The following is a 23796-nucleotide window of genomic DNA, read 5'->3' on the forward strand; positions in this document are numbered from 1 at the left end:
TTTTTGGTAAGTTGGGTTTTAACTATTCATTATATTTTATGGCTACCATTTGTTATATGAATGCTACTGACTTTTGCATCTTAACTTTATATCCTGCTACCATGTTGAATTCTTTTATTGTTGATATTCATTTTATCATTGATTATGGTTTTTCATGTATAATATCACGTATTTTTCTAATAGGGTACACACAGGGAAGCGTGCCACCTAACAGGAAGAATTCCTGTTATACGGAGTCATGGGCTTTTCATGGCTCATGTGCTCTGTATTTATTCTAGTTGTCATTTGCAGCATCTTCACAGCCCTCAAACAGAGAGTGAACAATTCCTACGTGTACATCCTCCCATGGGAGAGGACCATAGTCAATGAATTCTTGATCTGGAGGCCACATTTGTATGGAAAGAGGAGGTGCCCTAGCAGGACGCTTGGGGACTGGGTGGAAGGGGGCTGACAAGAAGTGACCCCGCTGATTGACTACACAGGTAAACCCAATTACAGAATGAAGACTCTTCATAGGAATCTTGAACAAAGGCTAGAAGAGCTTTCTGTCAAGGATCCAAGAACAGGCAAGGTCTGCTCCCTCACATCTTCCTTGTCCTCCACCTTCCCTCACGCCTTGGTTGATTTGATAGCCAGGTTATAAGGGAGATAAAGTTGCAGCCTGCAGAATGTACTTTGAATCAATGTCTCCTGCTTGGTAGCACACCATTTCTCTCCCAGAGTATGAAAGAAGGCACAAAGACCAGGTGTTAAGCAACTCTGGAGGTCAGAAAGCCTATGTATGGCCTACGTTCTGCCTGCCCTGCTGTCACTGTTGGGATGTCTAAGTTCATTTATCCTTATCCTCTCTTTTGAAGTCCTTTCTTCTGAGACTGATTTTAGGTTAATTATGGGATACAGGCTTCTGTGAGGCTTGTTTCCTCTCTCCACACCCATCTTCCACTAAAAATTAGGAGATCTTTGGTTTTCCAGAGAAGCTCTGAGGATGGGTAAAGCCAGACTGCTAAAAGGAGCCCTTGCATTTGGTGCTGTGCTGCGGTCCACAGCTTCTTTTTAGGCTCATGTGGGTGGTCTTTCCCTATCAGAAGAAAGAACACATCTGTTTCCCTGACATACATGGGGCCCTTGTTACCAATTTTCCCTCTTGAGCCTTCTGAGGTACCTCCTCCTTGTAACCAAGACATTCTCATTGATCTCCCTTTTCAGCAGCCCTCAAAACAGCAAATCCTAGCATTGTGGGATTTCTACATTCTCAAATCTCCTTTCTAACTCATCTGCCTTGTACTGAATCCAGGATCCTTGATTGAGGATCAAAAACATAGCATGTCCATGCAGTTCAGGATAATAGCAAACTGCGCTGAGATTGAGTCTCATTGGATGGAGGATACCACTTGGCAAATAAAAATACTCACCATTCAGCTAGCCCAGAGTTATTCAGTCTTAATTAATCTTGCCCAGAACCTTAGGACTTATTACTACAAATTGGGCCAATTTGATCGAAACCAATTCATCAAAATCTATTCATGACTAATTTACTGAATGACCAAATTCACAGCAAACTAATTGCTCAAAAGGTGAATTTACTAATTTATTTATTTATTTTAAAAGCCTCACTTACAGAAACAGTTAACTGAAAAATCAACTTCATGAGGTCAAATAAAAAAAAAGCTAATTTGCCAAATGACAAGTCAGCCAACATTTCAACTTAAAAAAATTGTATTGTCCTTCCATCATGCTCATGGGTAGGAAGAATCAATATCGTGAAAATGGCCATACTGCCCAAGGTAATTTATAGATTCAATGCCATCCCCATCAAGCTACCAATGACTTTCTTCACAGAATTGGAAAAAACTACTTTAAAGTTCATATGCAAACAAAAAAGAGCCCGCATCACCAACTCAATCCTAAGCAAAAAGAACAAAGCTGGAGGCATCACACTACCTTTCAAACTATATTACAAGGCTACAGTAACCAAAACAGCATGGTACTGGTACCAAAACAGAGATATAGATCAATGGAACAGAACAGAGCCCTCAGAAATAACGCCACATATCTACAACTATCTGATCTTTGACAAACCTGAGAAAAAGAAGAAATGGGGAAACGATTCCCTATTTAATAAATGGTGCTGGGAAAACTGGCTAGCCATATGTAGAAAGCTGAAACTGGATCCCTTCCTTACACCTTATACAAAAATTAATTCAAGATGGATTAAAGACTTAAACGTTAGACCTAAAACCATAAAAACCCTAGAAGAAAACCTAGGCATTACCATTCAGGACATAGGCATGGGCAAGGACTTCATGTCTAAAACACCAAAAGCAATGGCAACAAAAGCCAAAATTGACAAATGGGATCTAATTAAACTAAAGAGCTTCTGCACAGCAGAAGAAACTACCATCAGAGTGAACAGGCAACCTACAAAATGGGAGAAAATTTTCACAACCTACTCATCTGACAAAGGGCTAATATCCAGAATCTACAATGAACTCAAACAAATTTACAAGAAAAAAACAAACAACCGCATCAAAAAGTGGGCAAAGGACATGAACAGACACTTCTCAAAAGAAGACATTTATGCAGCCAAAAAACACATGAAAAAATGCTCACCATCACTGGCCATCAGAGAAATGCAAATCAAAACCACAATGAGATACCATCTCACACCAGTTAGAATGGCAATCATTTAAAAGTCAGGAAACAACAGGTGCTAGAGAGGATGTGGAGAAATAGGAACACTTTTACACTGTTGGTGGGACTGTAAACTAGTTCAACCATTGTGGAAGTCAGTGTGGCGATTCCTCAGGGATCTAGAACTAGAAATACAATTTGACCCAGCCATCCCATTACTGGGTATATGCCCAAAGGACTATAAATCATGCTGCTATAAAGACACATGCACACGTATGTTTATTGTGGCACTATTCACAATAGCAAAGACTTGGAACCAACCCAAATGTCCAACAATGATAGGCTGGATTAAGAAAATGTGGCACATATACACCATGGAATACTATGCAGCCATAAAAAATGATGAGTTCATGTCCTTTGTAGGGACATGGATGAAATTGGAAATCATCATTCTCAGTTAACTATCGCAAGAACAAAAAACCAAACACCGCATATTCTCACTCATAGGTGGGAATTGAACAATGAGAACACATGGACACAGGAAGGGGAACATCACACTCTGGGGACTGTTGTGGGGTGGGGGGAGGTGGGAGGGATAGCTTTAGGAGATATACCTAATGCTAAATGACGAGTTAATGGGTGCAGCACACCAGCATGGCACATGTATACATATGTAACTAACCTGCACATTGTGCACATGTACCCTAAAACTTAAAGTATAATAATAATAATAAAAATTGTATTGTCATCAAATATCCTTAAGGTTTATAGAAAATTATACTGCATGAGATTGGTTTAACAGTTTTTGATGGTTTATTGAAATATGCTACTTCAGATTTAGGGCTTATATTATTTTTTGTTTTAGTTTATTCTGCTATTTTGTACGTTTTAGTTTAGTTTTTGTTTCAGTGTAGCAATTTTGCCAGACATGGGTATGTGAGTTGAATGTGAGTTTTGTACTTGCCCAGACATGGGCAGGTGAGTTGAATGTGAAGTTTGTACTTGATCCAGACTTCAGACACTAAAGTCTTTTCAAAAATAAATATTTTCATGTAAAGATGTTCAGTTGAGTCAGTTAACAATTTTTTTGTGATAACAAAAGCAATGGACTTTTTGAAGTTTTGTTTTAAAATGAAAACTTGCCTCATCAATGATGTTTGAGACATGCAATTATAATAAGCAGAATAATGAGCTCTCAAAGATGTCCAAGTTCTAATCCCTAGAACATGTAAATACGTCAGGTTACATGGGGAAATAGAATTAAGGTTTCAGATGTAATTAACTTTGCTTATCAGCTGATCTAAAAATAGGGAGATTATTCTGGATGATTCAGGTGGGCCTGATGTAATCACAACATTCATTAAAAGTAGAAGAGGGAGGCACATGTAAGAGAACGAGAAAGATGGCAGGGCAGGAAGGAGTTGGTACAACGATCCTAGCTCTCACATGAAGGAAGCTGATAATAGCCAAGGAAAATGAATGGCCTCTAGAAACAAAAACAGGCAAGAAAATCAGTTCTACACTACAGCCTCCAGAAGGAAATATAATTCTGCTGATGGCTTAAATTTAACCCAGTGAAACCAATCTCGGACTTCTAAACTATATAAATGTATGTTAATAAATTTGTTTCATTGTTATTTTAAGCCACTAAATTAATTGTAATCTTAACATAATATTGAATTTAGTTCGTCGTATATATCCCAAATATTCTTTTCCAATATTTTTATATTTTATATTGTATTTCTTTACAATAATTTCAATAATAAATTTGAATTTTTTGTTAGTCATGTTTTATTGTATTTGCTTTTGTGTTCAGACAAGAATGTAAATCCTTAGATTGAAGTGATAATTCTTAAAAATTCTGATAGCTTCTGTAGTTTTATTTATTTTACTATTTGAAATCATATTTTTTGTAATTAATTTTGGTTTAGAGAATGTGGTTTTGAGCTGAGTTATTGTGTCCCAAAGGACTAATTAATTACTCCACAATTTCTTTCTAGATAATTTACTTCTTTACTGATTTTAAATGCAAAAATTATTAAATACCAAAACATTATGTATGCTACAGTCTATTTCCAAGCTTAAGTTTTTGTTTTATTTCATTTTATTTTTTCCCTCACTAGTAACAACATTTTTATAACTGCACATTTAAACTGTATTTTAACACTAGTACACAGTGCAACACATCCATTCTTTATAAATGAATATCATCAAGATTTTTCCTCATTGTTTTAATATGATCTTTCTTTTCATTTTTTAACTTTTGCAGTATCTTTATCAAAGTATAACTGTAACTGTACATATTTATAGGGTTCATACGGCACTGTGATACATGCATACAATGTGTGATTATCAAATCAGGGTAATTAGAATACCCATCACCTCAAAGATTGATCATTTCCCTTGTTGGAAACATTTAAATCTTCACTTCTAGCTATTTTGAAATATACAATTAATTTTTGCTAACTATAGTCACCATACTGTGCTACAAACAGTAGAAGGTATTCTATCTAACTGTATTTTTGTACCCAGTAAGCAACTTCTCTTCACCTCTCCTTCCTTCCCACCTTCTGGTAAAATATTAATATTATCAGATCTGCAAATATTAGTACATATAAAGAAATAGATAAACTGCCATATAATAAGAGCAGGGGACTTCTCTACTCCCTTTTAACAATGGATACATTATCCACCAAGAAAATCAATAAGAAAACATTGGACATGAACTACAATTTAGATTAAATTATAACACACTCATACAGAATGTATATTATGTATTCAATAGCAGCAGAATACACATTATTCTCAAGCACACATGAAACCCTTTACAGGACATATCATATGTTTAGCCACAACACAAGCCTTAGCATTTTAAAAGACTGAAATACTATCAAGTATTTTTCATGAGTACACAATATAAAACTAGAAATCAGGAAGAGAATAAATATCAGAAAATTCACAAATATATGGAAATTCGACACCATGTTTTGAAACAACCAGCGGTTCAAATAGAAAATAAAAGGGATATTAAAAATATCTTGAGACAAACAAAATGAATATACAAGATACCAAAATGTATGGGATTAAAAAATGTAGTAATAAGACAAAAGTTTATAGCAAAAAAAAGCCTACATCTAAAAAGAAAGAGGCTCCCAAATAAAAAAAGACATAAAATTACACTTCAAAGAACTGGAAAAAATAACACATTAGGCCCAGAGTTAGAGAAAAAAGAGAGAGAGAGAGAGAGAGAGAGAGAGAAATAAGATTCAGAGCAGATTTAAATAAAAGAGACAAAAAATGGAAAAGAGCAACAAAATTAAGAGTTATTGTTTTTCAAAGATAAACAAATTGACAAACAGCCTCATGAAAGACTCAAATAAAATAGAAATAAAAATGAGACATAGAAATAGAAATGACACATTACTACTGATACCACAGAAATACAGAGGACATAAGAGACACTTACGAACAAGAAAACACCAACAAATTGGATAAGCTAGGAGAAATGAAGAAATTCCTAGACATGTAAAATCTGCCAGAACTAAACTGCACTCTAGACCAAATGGGCCTAGCAGATATTTACAGAACATTCCATCCAACAGCTGCAGAATACACATGCTTCTCAATTGCACATGGAACATTCCCTAGAATAGATCATACATCAAGCCACGTAACAAGTCTTAACAGATTTAACAATATTAAAATTTATAGTGTATTTTATTATATAAAACTATGAATCAACAAGAGGAGGAACTTTGGAAAGTTTACTAATACATGGAAACTGAACAAAATGCTTCTGAACAACCAATCGGTAAATGATGAAATTAAAAGGCAAATTAAAAACATTTTTGAGACAAATAAAAAAATACAACATATCAAAATCTTGGGATGTAGGAAAATCAGTTCTAAAAATTCAATTTATGCCAATAAACACCTGCATCAAAAAAGTAAGATCTTAAGTAAACAACCTAATATTGCACCACAAGTAAATAGAAAAATAAGAACAAACTTCATTGAAAATTATTAAAAGAAAAGAAACAATAAAGGTTAGGGCAGAAATAAGCAAAATAGAGACAAAAAGTTACAAAAGAGCAATGAAAAAAATAATTTTTTTGAAAAAATAGACAAAATAACTTAGAAACAAAAGACAAGACTCAATAAAAGATTAAAAAAGACCTTACACAACTGATGCCACAGAAATATGAAGGATCATAAAATACTGTTATTAACTATTATAAGTCAACTAATTGGAACACCTACAGGAACTGAACAAATTATTAAACACATAAAACCTACCACAACTGTATTATTAAAAAAAAAAAATCTGAGCACACCAATAGTGAATAAGGACGTTGAATCAGTGGTAAAAATCTCCCATCAAAAAAAGAATGTCAAGATCAAATGGCTTCAATGCTGAATTCTATCAAACATTTAAGGAAAACATTAGTAACAATTATTCTCAAAAAATTACAAAATTGGAATAGAAAGAAATTACTTTAAACTCATTTTGCAAGGTCAGTATTACTCTGATATCTCCTACAAAGCTATAGTCATCCAAACAACAACTTACTGACATAAAAACAAACAGATCAATGGGGCAGAATAGAGAGCCCAGCAATAAATACATGTATTTATAGCCAATTGATTTTTGACAAATATGTCAACAACACACAATGGGGAAAGGGCGGTCTCTTCAATAAATGTTGCTGAGAAAACTAGATATCCATATGCAAAAGAATCAAGTTAGAGCCTTATCTTACACTGCAAGCAAAAATTAATTCAAAATAGATTATACTCGCAAAGGTAAAAGTTAAAACAGTAAAAGTACAAAAAGAAAACATAAGAGAAAAGTTCCATGAAATTGGTCTTGGCAATGACTTTCTTGGATTTGATCCTAAAATTGCAAACAACAAAAACAAAAATAAATGTGATTACATCAAGCTACAAAGCTTGTAAACAGCAGAGGAAACAATCAGCAGTGAAGAGACAACCTATGAAATGGAAAAAACTATTTGAAAATCATACATTTGATAAGAGGTTAAAGCCAAAAATATCTAAGTAACTCAAATAATTCTATAGTGAAAAAAGAAAAAAACAAATAACTCAGTTAAAAAATGGTCCAAGGATCTGAATAGATATCACTCAAAAGGAGTCATGCATATGGCCAATTGATATATGAAAAACTGTTCAACATTATTAAGCATGAAGGGGAATGAAGATTGAAACCACGATATCACCTTCACATCTGTTAGAATGGCTATTATCAAGAATACGAAAGATAAGGTGAAGATATGGTAAAAAGGGATCTCTTGCACACTGTTTTTAGAAATATAAAATTAGTACAGCCATTATGAAGGTTCCTCAAAAAGTTAAAAATAAAACTACTATATGATTCTGCTATCATACTACTGAGTGTGCATAAAAGAAATTGAATCACTAAGTCAAAAATATATCTGCACTTCTGTATTCACTGCAGTATTATTCAGAATAGTCAAGATACAGAGTCAACCTAAGTGTCCATCATAGATGAATGGGTAAGAAAATATGGTATATATACACAAGAGAATACCATTCAGCCATTAAAGGGTCCTGTCATTTGCAACAGAATGGATAAACCTGGAGAGCATTACGTTAAGTGAGAAAAGCCAAGCACATAAAGACAAATAGCTCATGATTTCACTTACATGTGGAGCGTAAAAAGTCAAATTCACAGAAAAAGAGAGTAACGTGTTGATTACCAGATGCTAGGATAGTAGTGGTGGTGTGGTGGGGAGGCAGCTGGGGAGATACTTGTCAAAGGATGAAACATTCCAGGTGGATAGAAAGAATGAATTAAAGAAATATATTGTAGAACACGGTGACCATAGTTAATAGCAATGTCTTGTGTTCTTGAAAAATGTGGAAAAAAGCCCACTAAAGGTATATAAAAGCATTTGTTCTTCAGTGTCCTCCCTAGCCATAAGCTTGTAAACTTGCATAGTAAGTGACTATTGTAAGTGTGTCCCCATAAGGGGACACAAAGTGTGTAGGGATGTGTGTGTGTGTGTCTGTGTGTGTTCAGGGGATAAGAGATTGGGAAATAGGCAAAGAAAATTCGAAAAATGGAAAAAAAAGATCTAGAGATCAGTCTGCAGCTACCTTGTATAACTGTGCCATTGAAGAAACTACCCCAAATTCCCTTTTTACAATACAGTAAATTTTATTTAATAAAAGTTTGATGAATCAACAATAAACAAATAAAATAATATGGCTATTATTAATATGTTGAAGAGAATATGAGATGAAAATAGAGATGAGAGATGAAAAGATGCAGATAGAAAAAACTAGAAATATTAGAAGTAAATATATATGTCTAAAATTAATATACAATAGAATTATTAAAGCATGAAATACTCTACCTGAAGTTAACAGCTAATAGTTTGGGATTGACGGAATGTTAGATCCAGTAGATGATCTGATTACTTGCTTGAATATGAGTTAATAAAAAATATTTAAAGAGAAGAAACATAATTGGAAGGTACAACACGTAAGATAAAAACCATAGTGAAAAGTTCTAGCATGCATGTTATTTTCACCCTGGGAGGAACACAGATTTAAAAAGGGGGGCAGAAGCAGCATAAATAATGATACCCACAGATAAATATTATTGGCAAGCTTCAAGCAAGATAAAGAAAAGTTCAATCATATCCTAGAGACATCACACTAAAATTGCTAAAACTAAAGATAGGCTTAAATGCTGCAATAAGAGGAAAAGAAGACATTTTGTTCAAATAAGCAACAATACTACTGACAGTTGACTTTTCAACATAAACTGTGAATGCTATAAGACAATTTAGATATATCTTTAATGTGCTAAATAAAATAATAGTCAACATAAAATCATATACCCAGAAAACATAATTTCCAAAACTAATACCAACCAAAAATTTTAATACATAAAAGAATGAGAGAATTTCTTGTCAGCAAACCTGTAGGTTTGCATTAAAAGAAGAGTTATGCAGGCAGAAGAAAATGGCCCAAATGGGAAAAATGGGCAGGAGAGTGGAAGAACAATGAAAAAAGCAATATAAGAGCACATGCAAAGGAATACGGACTGATTAAACAATAAAAGTTATGGGTGGTGGGGTTTGAGATATGGGTTTAATTATAATCCATTATAAAAACAATACAAAGAAGGGACTAAAGTAGTTAGTGTTCTAAAAGCACAGTGTCTCTAAAAGTGGTAAAAAAAGTAATTTCTACTTGACCATAATAAGTCAAAAATGCATAAACACTCAAATCGGTGTAGAAATGCATGACTACTCACCTCATAGATGGAAATGTGGAATAAAATAAGATAAAGTAAGATAAAACAGGGAGAAAGAACATAGATGAGCCAAATAACAATAATATATTCATAAAGCAAACACAAATGTGTCTGAAATTAAATTAAAGGCAACTAAAGTGCTGAAATTAAAGCACTAAGACTGACTGATTTTGTTAAAAAACAAAACTGTATTACACTTAACATATTCTCAAATGAACACGAAGAAAACACCCAAAATGAAGATGGAAAAATATATACCATGAAAAATTAAACAAAACAAAGTTGGTATAGTCGTTATGCTATTAGAATACATAGCTAATAAGGCAAGCAACTTTTCTGAAGAGTAACCTTTGATAATGACAAGGCAGCCCTTCTACTACAAATAGATCATAAAACCAGTTCTCTGGCGCATACAACAGTATTGCTTCTAATGATACATGACTTAATTTGACAGACTGAAAATAAGAATAAGGCAAATTCCAATCATCCTGGGGTATTTAAAATCAAAAGTCAAAATACTAGAAGTTCTAGAACTTCACCAAAAAGACCAGGAGAAGCAAACAGGGAAGGGACCTGTTTTTTCTCCTCTAGTCTTACAGTTTACCTCTATTGCCCCCTACTGGCAGAGTTCATGTGGTGCCAACACGCTAACAGCGATGTGGTTGTAGGGTTCACCCAATCCAGCATCCAAGATCTGAGTGCATAGGGATGGGTTTGGAGTCAAGGGACTTAATTGGCTCAAGTATTTCAGCTTTTTTTTTTCCACCAAATACCTCCTCTCCACCCATTTACAAATACATTTAATTCAATGTTATTCTGGTTCATTGTGCAGTCATCACATCTTCAACTGTTCTGTATTATTTTAATGTACTTGTTCAAAGCGATAAAACGACAATGTTTTATCATTGTGGAAATGAGTAGGTTATTTTACCTGTAAAGAATATTACTAAAGCAAGATAAATTATGTCAACTGGCTGAACAGCAAACACTCTTTAAAGGCAAATGATTTAATTTCTATTTGGCCGTGTGATGACAACTACATATAATTCCTGCCCCTTACTTGCTCTCATATTGATAGTTTGATATACTTAACTAATATTTAGTAATACTATGCTTATAATAAATGTGAAATAAGCATTTAGATCACTGTCTGGAAGCTTTAAAAAGCTGTTAAAGTGATCTGATATTTACCCATGTAACTTTTCTTTAAGATAAACAAATAGGAGAAAGAAATACATGGTAAACATGTAAATGTGTGTTTGAATTCTAATGAACATTTCAAACTATGAGGCTATTCAGCAAGAGGGATAGAGACAATGTTATTTCATTATGAGTACATCACACAGATGAGTTGCATTTGTGTTTGGGTATGCATAAACACCAAAAGGATGTACAGAAGTTTTTCAAACAATTCAGAAAGAAATTTAGCTGAAGGGTTTGTGTGTTACATTAAACAAATGAAAACCAAATTGCATTTCATATTTTATTTGTAAGATCCTCCAGGCCTGCACAGAGTAGAGGACTAAATGACAAACTTTGCTTTAACCTTCATCTTGGAATTCATTTCCTACCACTCTTCCTCTTATTAAATTGAACTGTTTGTCCTAAATCTGCCTGTGTACATGGTAAACTGTAACCTAACTTAATGTGTAAACAACCTGCAACCTAACTTCAGAGCATACATTATAACAAGTAGCAAAATCTCAGCGAATCATAGCAGCCTAACCTTCAGCCAACTGTAGGCCGAAACCTGCCAAAACATCCAAATAAAGCAAACACAGAACTCTAGTCAATCAGGTTATTTCCGCATGTCATTTCCATTTCTCCAGCTATAAATATTGCCTGCAACGCCTTGTAGGATGAAGCTCTCTGCACTGCTTTTGGTCCTGAATGTTATCTGGTTCATAAATATTTTTTATTTTCTCTGCTCAAATGAACTCTGTTAAATTTAACTTGTCTAAGATTTTTCTTTTAACACTGTCTAAGTTTATATTGGGAGAAGATCTCCGAAGCAGATGTAATTGCTTTTATAACAATGTCCATCCATTTATTCTTTAAATCTCCCACCAGCATTTCCACTGTGTCTCATTATTCAGGTTTCCTACTCCATGAAGACATTATCTCGGGATACCTTTTGGTCTTCACAGAAAAAGGTTGACACACAAAGACCAAGTGATTGAACATCATAATTGGTAATTAGATCAGGGTTTTAAAAACTGTTCCTCTGGGATACATTTTAATGTAACTAATAGCAAATCACTTCAAGATGCTCTTCCTTGGGGTCCCTTGTCCTTGAGTCAGGAACCATGCTTTTCATTGATCTTAAGTATAAATAAACCAATACTAAAGCAAGCATGAAAGAGCTTGTTTGATAGCAAACTGGCAAGAGCTACTGTACTTTTAGTTTTTTACAGTGATTTAATACAGGTCACCATTTGAACATGACAATACTCTGCAAAAAACTACAGTATTTGTGGGCAGACTAATTCTTAAGTTTACCATAAAATCATGGCCTGAGTAGGGATATTTTTGAGCCAGGTAACATATTTAATTCCTTTTTAGCCATAGCACACACACACACACACACACACACACAAAATCCATCCGTGGATTGTACTTTAATTCAAAACAGGGGATTTTATGCTATCAATGTATCAAAATACTGATGATGCAAGTATTTATATTGCCTGCCAGCCTTTCAAAATTTTTCCTTTCATATCAAATATGCAAAAGTTGGAGTTTAAAAGACAGTCAACTAAATTTAGGTTAATATACTTTACCAAGTTATGGGAATGCTTGACATGTGTGAGAAATTGTTTTAGAATATGTCCTTTCTTTAATTATCATAAAGACTTAGTTAAATGGTTTAAGAATTAGCTTGCAAAACTTCTCATTGTATCAGGATGCTCCAAGCTGCTTAAAACGCCTCTCAAAAATAGAGCCTTACAAGGGTTTCATTTACTCATTTAGTGTTCATATTCTACCTACATATATAAGAATCTGTGACAGACTCTGTAAAATGGTGAGTGGTATGTTCAGAGTTGAATTTAAAAAAAAAAAGATTTCTTCCAAAACTTAGAAAACAATGTAAACGTGAAAAATAATGTCTTCCCAAACATAGAAAATAAAATGCTTTCAGACAGGAATTGCATTGGCTTCAGATGTCCTAGGGCGACCAACATTCCCAGGTTGCCTGAGACTGACAGGTCTCCTAGGATGTGGGTCTTTCAGTGGCAAAACGTGGACAATCCCTGGCTAACCAAGTGGTTGATTATCCTTTGTAGGGTAGGGCCATGATTTGTATGCAGGTATTGACTCTCCTTAATCTCCATCACCTTTTCTCTTTTTACCATTTATTATACTGCCTTCACACTGATCTCCCTTTCCTACCTCTCTGATCACTTCGAAACCTAGAAAATTAAGAAGTAGCTACTTTCACTTCTTTTCTAGTACTTCAACAGTGAAGCTAAGCTGAAGAGAATGTAGCATTCTCCTTAAACGATGCTTGAAATAGAATCACCTCTGACTTAGCCCTACCTAATAGAAAGTGGCCTAGAATGAAACTGTCTGACAGAAGTCATTCAGGAATATGAGAGTACGAGGAAATTTGTATCACTCTGTCCCCATAGAACACAGTGGCTGCTGTGGTGGGTTCTTAGCACCTTGCCTTAGACAACATAGGCCCTTTAAACATGTGCCGATATTGTTTATTATGACAATGAAGATGAAAATACTTGAAAACAGAGATGATGATAATGATGTAATGGATACATAAGAATAAACTGTGCTGTTGGAGTTGACATAGGTATAACATTGGCTTATAAAATGCAACATGAGTGAATTTTGTCATTAGACTCCCTGGATTCAGATTTCCATGTCGCCAGTGTCTGACTGTGTGACAATAAGCACATTTGATAACTACCAAATTTCACCAACTACTTCATATGTAAAATAGTGACATAAATATTATTAATTTTTTTTGAGACAGAGTTTCGCTCTTGTTGCCCAGGTCGGAGTGCAATGGCGCGATCTTGGCTCACTAAAACCTCCGCCTCCCAGGTTCAAGCAATTCTCCTGCCTCAGCCTCTTGAGTAGCTGGGATTACAGGCATGTGCCACCATGCCCAGCTAATTTTGTATTTTTATTAGAGATGGGGTTTCTCCATGTTAGTCAGGCTGGTCTCGAACTCCCAACCTCAGGTGATCCGCCCATCTTGGCCTCCCAAAGTGCTGGGATTACAGGCGTGAGCCACCGCACCCGGCCCTATTAATTCTTAAACTTATTCTCATGATTCAGCAAAATAGCATGGTGAATGGCACACAAATCAAGCATCATTGTGAATTATTAGTAAATGTTTGGTGTTCTAAAGTAAGTAAACAGAATGTGACCTCAATTCACTCCTTCCAGGAAAAGGTTGCCAGTGTTTATTTGGCAGTGCACTGCATCCTGCCAACCAAAATGGTCTAAGTTTTTTCTGTATGTAGTTTTATATTTTATATCACTTTCATTTTATTCTGGCAATTCATTATTATAAATAAATCCTATTGTTAAACTTAAATTGATAATGTTCTACAAACCAGTTGGTGCGTGTAAACACAGTCTCCATTTAAGATGGACAAATACTGTCTCCCTCTGAATTCATCCTCTATGACGCCTTCAGGGCTGGCTTTCTAAAACTGGGGTATGTCACATATTACTTCCTCTCTCAGAAATCTAAAATTTCTCCCTTATCGACTACTTAACAACAAAATAATTCCTTACCTTAGAATATAATAATCTCAAGTAGTCCTATCTTTTCTTATTTTTATTTTTATTTCATTAAGACAGGGTCTGGCTCTGTCACCCAGGCTGCAGTGCAGTGGCACAATCTCGGCTCACTGCAACCTCCGCCTCCCAGGCTCCAGCGATTCTCCTGCCTCAGCGTCCCAAGTAGCTGGGATTACAGGCCGGCTAATTTTTGTATTTTTTGTAGAAACGAGGTCTCACTATGTTACCAAGGCTGGTTTCGAACTCCTGGGCTCAAGCCATCTGCCCACCCCAGCCTGCCAAAGTGCTGGGACTACAGGTGTGAACCACACACCAGGCCAGTTTTATCGGAATTTATCTTCTCTTTCCTCTTCCCTTTCCACTCACACTCCTCAAAACCTGCTTACTTTTGGAGACAATACCACATTCATGTGGACTAAAAGCAGAGTTATTCATCAGAATAAAAATTGTCCCATATAAGGGAAGATATGCAGGAGAAAGAAGAACAGTATAAATGGTAAATATAAAGGAATATTGACTAAGCAATAAAAATCACGGGTGCTAGGGTTTCAGATATCACACTCATGTTTTTGGTTAGTATTTTCATTATTTTATCCAAGACCAAATTAAGTGTGCTATGTTACTATATAAAACTGTTTTATAACTCTAATGATTTTCTCATGGTCCCAAAGAATATTAGTTTATTGTTCATTGTTTTATCACTGATGCTGAAATAACTGAGAATGTATATTACATCTTCTACATCGTCGTAATCTAATAGCATAATGATTAGCATAAACTGTGGCCTTTAAATATTTAATGAATAAAGTCACCTTTATTGTAATTATTATAGAATTAATTGAATTATATTTTATTGCCCTAACCCAATCTGGTTATTCTTAAATTATTATAATATTTATTCAGTCTTTTCAAATACATTTCTGGAAATTTCTTCCATTAAATAGTAAAAAACTCCCTCATTATTAATGACTGAATACTCACATACTAAAACATGATTTTTCAAAATTATATATTTGGAACTCTAAATAATAATTATTTTTACCTTTGATTGGTAGCTCAATAAGTCCCCAGAATAGGGCTAAAGATTCATATTCATTATTTAATCCTCAAAGAATCTCGGTGAGTTTACTACTGTTATCTCCATTTAACCAATGGGAATGGACTGAGGCTTGAAGAATGTCTTAAAAATGGAAGGTCACAGACAGGGTCAAGATTAGGCCATATGTATTATAATGATACAAACTAAATTTCACCGATTTTTCTTGCCTCCAGATTTTGATCATTAGAAAATCTAAGCCAGATTAAACATAATAACTAGAGCTGAATTGATAATTTCAGAGGAAATGACCAGGGATGCACACGGCCAGGAATAAATGGCTTTTGATTTGCAGCAAATAGAAATAGACTTTCTATTTCTGGAGAAAGACACTTTCCTGCTGATGCAGGCAGGCCCTCTTCTTCTGGATACTGTGGCTTTTTTGGAGCCTACAGTAGCATGCAAGTCAGACTAACATCAATTGCAGAATTTCAAGAGAAACTACTGACCACTGTTTGGACACCTATGGATAGAAAACAGTACATATCTCCACCTTAAGCCAATGGTGGACATCCTGAACAAGGTTTTCATAGTCAGTAGATACCCTCTCCTCACAGTGAACTGTGTCATAGTGTCATTCCAGGTTCAGCCTCCTTCACACACAATAACCACCCAAACCAAGGAAGCCGCACTGAGAACAAAGTCAAGCAAACCAATGTCATAACTCCAGAGAAGGGGGTGAGGACATTACAAGAAGAAAAGAGAAACAGAATCCTCAGGTTCCCTTGCCTTTGCTCTTAACTTAGAGATGGTGGAACAGCGGTGTGCTTTTCTATCTCCTGTGAACTTTAAGAATTTTTTGAAACTTGCGCTTGTGTACTTGGGACTGGGATCTCCTTCTTCATACCCTTCTTTAGGAAAATTGATCAGTAACAGTTACGTGGATAAATAACACTGATAAATAACAGTACTTACATTAATAAGTGACAGTTCTCCAACAAAAAAAAAAAAAAAGCTTTTTTCTTCAACAATGAAAGCTCAGTTTATATTTGAGTGCCTGTTTTTGGTGATTAAGATCACCAAAAGGCTGAAAGGGGTCTGTTATCTTATAAATTTATCTCAAGAAGCTTTGATGTCAGATTTATGATTAAGATGAAATGACCAGACCAGAACCGCTATTTGAAAACATATTCAACACATAGTATTTTTTAAATTAGTTAATATCACTTCAGTTCAGATCTTTCAAAGATTCTAATATTTGAATTAAATTTTAAGAATCAACTATCTTGTCTATATTTTCCTCTTCCAAATCATCTCGTATTCAAAATAAAAATCCATATTCTTTCAGATTTCTCTTATATTTCTTAGTTTTTGTGTACATTTGCCATATTATTTTGTGTTTTGCTTGAAAGTATATAGTAGAGAGGTTAATAGCAAATTTTTTGGAGTCAGATGATCTAGGTGTTAATCCTGGCACTTATGAGACACACAATCTACCTACTATTATTTTTACTCCCACGCATTGTTTGCTTATCAACTACATAAAGATAAAAATATTAAAGACTCAATGTGCTTGTGAGGACAAAATTGTATCATCTCTGCAGAGGACCTAACATAGAGCCTGTCACATGTCAAAGACCCAAATAATGGTGGCTGTAACATTCCTTCAGTATGGGTAAATTAATACTAAAGCTAGAGATTCTGAAATGGATTATGGATTAGACAAAAGCTCTATTTTTTCTTCCAGTTTAAAGAGTTAAAGATGAATTTATCAGTAGCTAAAATTTGGTTAACAAATTATTGAGGCTACAAGGCATGAGAGAGCAAAACAGACTAGATTTGTGGACCCACACTCAAAAATACTTTTTATTTATGTCTCTGTTTAGATACCAGAGGTACAATATGATCTCTGAAAACTTAAAGAACATTGATAAACATAAATTTATGACTAAATTCACAACTACTTTGAATACTTTCACTAGATTCATCTAATCATAATAGTTCCAAAAGCCATGAATTCGTGTAACTGTCTGTGCATACAAATGTACCGAAATAAATAAGCATAAAAGAAAATGGACAGCAACCAAGTGCAGTGGCTCATGCCTGTAATCCCTGCAGTTTGGGAGGTCAAGGCAGGAGGACCTCTTGAGGTCAGGAGTTTGAGACCCGCCTGGGTAAGAATGAGACCCCCATCTTTTTTAGAAAAGAAAGTAAAAGAAAACAGAAAACAGAATGCTATGGAAGTTTTGGGGGAAAATAACGTAGGACACAGATTTTTCTTGTGTCCTAGAAATTATTTTCCAGAAAACTCCAGTTGCCATTTATGCTTGGGTATCCTTTAGAAATCATGGCTCTGTCTCTCTAACATCTGGTATTTATTTCAATTTATTCAATGTTTAGAAATAATAAATCCATATCTTACAGAGCTTAAATGGCCAATCTATAGCTATGATGAAATGAAGACACAACCCTACATTTTATATTTTTAAATCCAATTATCTTGCCATTATATAACAGCAAAACAAATAGCTGGTCCAGTGAATTTTGGCAATGTGCTTCTCAAACTGATGAAAAACTACTAATACAGACATTTGATTAAATTGTTTAGTATTTGGACTGTGATACGTTAGTCAATGTTCCCATGAATATACAGCCTCAAAATACTAGGTTGGGCATTTTTCATCTGAAATATCCTCACTATAATTAGCCCTGTCAGCTTGTATTATTTCAAGTATCTTTGCTCATGTATATCTCAAGGACACCTAAATGTACCATGCAATTAACTGAATTATTGAGGTATGTAATAATTTGTATTACAGCTCCATTGGATATATATGCATATCCAGAATATATACATATGTGTGTGTATATATATATATATGTGTGTGTGTGTGTGTATTTAGACAAGTTTTAAGTGAAAATGATATCAAAATATTTGAAGGCATTTTGAAAATATTTTTCTTCTCAACCACTGGCTTCAGTTTGAGTCATCAATGGAGGAACATACATCAGAGAATGGGATTAGTCTGGAAAACAGAGGGTATTGCCTGGAATACAGAACTCCATCATATGGGAATTCCTGCTGCAAAGTTGTGTCCAATCAAGAATTAAGTCCCTAAGTACACACACTCCTCATGTTATCTCCTAACGACACAGGGATTCTTTCAATTTTCAGTTGTTTATTCTGTGCAATTACTGCCATTCAATCACCCAAGCAGGATGAATCACAGCGTTGTAACTGAGTTCATTATTCTGGGCCTCACCAAAAAGCCTGAACTCCAGGGAATTATCTTCCTCTTTTTTCTCATTATCTATCTTGTGGCTTTTCTTGGCAACATGCTCATCATCATTGCCGTAATCTATAACAACACCTTGCATACGCCCATGTATGTTTTCCTTCTGACACTGGCTGTTGTGGACATCATCTGCACAACAAGCATCATACCGAAGATGCTGGGGACCATGCTAACATCAGAAAATACCATTTCATATGCAGGCTGCATGTCCCAGCTCTTCTTCTTCACATGGTCTCTGGGAGCTGAGATGGTTCTCTTCACCACCATGGCCTATGACCGCTATGTGGCCATTTGTTTCCCTCTTCATTACAGTACTATTATGAACCACCATATGTGTGTAGCCTTGCTCAGCATGGTCATGGCTATTGCAGTCACCAATTCCTGGGTGCACACAGCTCTTATCATGAGGTTGACTTTCTGTGGGCCAAACACCATTGACCACTTCTTCTGTGAGAAACCCCCATTGCTGGCTTTGTCCTGTAGCCCTGTAAGAATCAATGAGGTGATGGTGTATGTTGCTGATATTACCCTGGCCATAGGGGACTTTATTCTTACCTGCATCTCCTATGGTTTTATCATTGTTGCTATTCTCCGTATCCGCACAGTAGAAGGCAAGAGGAAGGCCTTCTCAACATGCTCATCTCATCTCACAGTGATGACCCTTTACTATTCTCCTGTAATCTACACCTATATCCGCCCTGCTTCCAGCTATACATTTGAAATAGACAAGGTGGTAGCTGCACTCTATACTCTTGTGACTCCCACATTAAACCCGATGGTGTACAGCTTCCAGAATAGGGAGATGCAGGCAGGAATTAGGAACGTGTTTGCATTTCTGAAACACTGGTAGTTTCAACATGCAACATCACTTCTGTACTCCGGAACCATCTTCTAGAGCATCTCAGATTTTACTGATTTTTCATACTTACCTCCATTCCAATTTTCCCTTCCCTCTTATTCCTGCCTTCTTTCTAGCAGTCTCATTGTCTCCAAAATTCTGTACTCTTTATGTGAAGAATATTCATAAAGCAATATACACAATACCCTCACATAAATGTCATAACATATATTCCAACATTTTCCAAAAATATGTACATAACTTCGAATACTTATATATGCATATACACAAATATTTACCTATACGTGCATGTGCACATCATACATGCAAATATCACAAAACATTTTGTGTATTTTGTGCCATTTATTTGTTGGTATGTGAATGTGAGCTGGAGAGAAGTAGTGTGTGTGATAAATTTTCCCTTGCTTAATAGGCTGGGTTCATTCACTTACAGCATTGTGATAATGAGGTATCTACTCTGGGGTTGAACCTCATTACATTATTTAGATTTCTTTGGAGAAAAATCGTGCTCTACTGAATAAAATTATTGGGCAAATTCTAAAGTCTCCATGTGTTCAGGAAAAAGTGACAGAATATTACTTCAGTCCTTTTAAACCAGTGAGTACACTTATGCCTCATGCAACATTAGTCTGACATTAGGCAGTCAATAGTGTGTATGGCAGTTCAATGGGGCCATCAATGAAACAGGCACCTTCAGTCATCTTGTTCTGCCCTTCAATATTGTTTTCCCTAGGATCATGAATGGCTTTTGTATTACTAGGCATCTCATCCATAACCCAAGTAGAATGAAGGCTAAGGACAGAGATTTCATGAGGCAAATGAAGCACTGTCTATTATTTTTATAAGGATAACCCAGTAAGTATAAGCTACATCTCATTGGCTATAGCTATATTATTACACCATTTCAAGTTGTAAGTACCAATTGGGAGAGTATATTCTAAAATTAGGCACTTGGCACCCCTGAAAAAATTTGGATGTAACATAGATGGGATGAGAAGTGGGTGTCTATACTATGGCAGTTGCTATGAGTATCTACTAGCAAATGTATCATAAATGCAGATTTGAAGTCACAAACTAAATCATGAAATAAAGTTAGGTTGAGAGAGTGAGAATGCCAAAACTGAGGCTACATAATAAAAATATACAACACATCTTATAACAAGTTGGAAGAAATACATCATTTGCTGTGATTAGTAAAGCATATTTTTACAATATATATCCACAATTATGAAAACATGTTGGAATTTTGTCTTACAAATACATCTGGAGCAGTTGTGTCCATCATCAGATAAATTGATAAAGAAAATGATAAAACATTTCATGTTTTACATGTATAACATTTTGTTTTATAATTATAACATTTTGTCTTATACATGTGACATATATTAGTAACATGTTATATAACATATATAACACTTATGTTATATATAACATATTATATATAACCTTACTATATATGTATATGTAATGTCATGTTATGTTATATATATCATAAACTGTTATATATATAACCTTAGATATGTTATATATATAATCTTAGATATATATAAACTTATACATATATGTTATATATATCATAAACTGTTATATATATGTATATATGCAATGTTTCATTATATGTTATATGTAACATAACTGTAATATAAGCAAATATTAAATATCCCTTTCTGCATTATACTTTTTTTTACTTAACAATATAATCTAGAGATAGCTTCATAATGGTCTTACATACAAATGTGCACTCACACATATATATACCTATATGTACAGATATACATATATCCACATGTGCATACATGTATTACACATTCCACAATATTTGTAATTTTTTGAACCTTTGGAATTTATTGATACTCATTTTTAGGGTGAAATAAATTATCCATTTTTAAGTTGTTTTATATGTGCTGATAAATAATCTCCACTCTTTTTTTGGGAGAGTATAGTATACAGTATTAGTTTAATGCATTCATTTTCAAGTTTATTAAGGTATTTACATATTTGATATTTCTGAAAATAGAATACTATTGGTTTATTTTTTAGGCTATTTTGTTAGGTTCATATAATTTGTTGATATTGTGTTCTCATTTTATTTATTCTTTATGACATCTTTTTGAGATCAACTTGCATTCATTTTTTTGTAATTCAAAAATAATTGACATAAAATTTATGTATTATTGTTTACAGCCTAACATTTTGAAGTATAGATGCATTGTGAAGTGACTAAATTTAGTTAATTAACATATGATATGCATTACCTCACATAATTATCATTTTCATGGTGGAAACACTGTATACCCACTCTCTTAGTATTTTTAAGAGTACAGTATATATGGTTTTCTACAGAGATAGGAAAGCCACAATGTCATAAAGGAAAAAACAAATTTTGTACAAAGAGAAATAATTACAATATACTATATTTCTCTCATGAGTTCCTTAAATTATATTTTATGGTTGAAAGAAAAATTATAACAACATTAGTTGGTATAAAAAAACTATACATTGTGATGTAATAAAAATGCTATACATAAGTTAGAATCCTTAAAAATCTTAAAGAAAACATCAGAAAATCAATAAATGGAAAGCAGAGAAATAAAAGACAGAAGAAACAAACAGAAAACAAATTAAAAAGTCGACAAATTGTAGCATATTAATGATTACCTTAAAAGTAAATGATGCAATAATATATGCAAATTGAAAGACAGAGATTGGACACTGGATAAAAATACATAATTGAACTATAAACTGTCTATGAGAAACTCACATAAAGTAACAAAACAAGTAGGTTGAAAGTAAAACTACAGAAGAAGTCATAGCATGTTATGTCAACAAAAAGGAGAAGTATCAATAACAACAAACATAGAAGGGTGATCAATGAACAGGCTTTACTTCCCAACAGTTTCACCAGATAGCCATAAATGGGTATTTTATTCCATTTAAACAGGTTACAAATAATATAATGAAAATACTGTCATTTAAATCTTACATATTTGATAACAATATCAGAAAAATTTCCAACATAGATATATCTTTATCATATAATAGGTTATGTTGACCACTTTAGCTTATTCCCCCAGCCTTAAGGTATAGTTTACACACACACACACACACACACACGCACGTATACATATATTTATAGTATGCAATGTGATGCTTTTATATAGGTATAAACTGTGAAGTTATCAAACAAAATGAATTTACATATCCATCACCTCACATAATTATCTTTTATTGTGATTACATTTAAGATTCACTCTCTTAGCAATTTCCAAGTGTAAATGAACAATTAAAAGAAAAAATTAAAGAAAACATCTACAGCTATATTAAATACAGGTTGAAAGCCAGATATAAACCATATAGATACACACAATATAGATATTGGTAGACATAAATATGGCTATGGGTATAAGCATGAGTATGAATATAGTTAAGGTGTTATAGATCCAAGTTTACTTAAGATAGGACTATTTTATTTATTTATTGAGACAGAGTCTCACTCTGTCACCCAGGCTTGAGTGCAGTGGCACGATCTCAGCTCACTGCAACCCCAGCCTCTGGGGTTCAAGTGATTCTCCTGCCTCAGCCTCCCAAGTAGCTGGGACTACATGCACCAACCACCACATCTGGCTAATTTCTTGTATTTTTAGTAGAGGCAGGGTTTCACTATGTTAGCCAGGCTGGTCTCAAACTCCTGTCCTCAGGTAATCCACCTGCCTCTGCCTCCCAAAGTGCTGAGATTACAGGTGTGAGGCACCGCGCCCAGCCTAAGACAGGCCTATTTTAAACATCTTATACCAGTGTAATTACTACTAACAGTTCCTGGTTTATTCTGAAAAAGTCTACAGGGAATAACACACACTAGGACCTGTTGGGTGGAGGGTGGCGTAGAGAGGGAGAGTATCAG

At 34.4% G+C, this 23796-nt stretch overlaps 1 protein-coding gene across 1 annotated transcript; it reads left to right on the forward strand.

The window, feature by feature from the left end:
* The first annotated feature begins 12304 nt into the window (after positions 1-12304).
* Positions 12305-21174, forward strand: OR13G1 (olfactory receptor family 13 subfamily G member 1). The gene is made up of 2 exons (XM_055381091.2): positions 12305-12404; positions 18722-21174. The coding sequence occupies exon 2, from the start codon at positions 18960-18962 to the stop codon at positions 19884-19886; it is 927 nt and encodes a 308-aa protein (XP_055237066.2). The 5' UTR covers positions 12305-12404; positions 18722-18959; the 3' UTR covers positions 19887-21174.
* Positions 21175-23796: the final 2622 nt, after the last annotated feature.

Source organism: Gorilla gorilla, chromosome 1 (assembly GCF_029281585.2).
Source record: "Gorilla gorilla gorilla isolate KB3781 chromosome 1, NHGRI_mGorGor1-v2.1_pri, whole genome shotgun sequence".
NCBI lineage: Eukaryota > Metazoa > Chordata > Mammalia > Primates > Hominidae > Gorilla > Gorilla gorilla.

Bases quoted from the DNA above. Each gene is read 5' to 3' on its own strand.
- OR13G1 (XM_055381091.2), top strand. From the start codon at position 18,960: ATGAATCACAGCGTTGTAACTGAGTTCATTATTCTGGGCCTCACCAAA.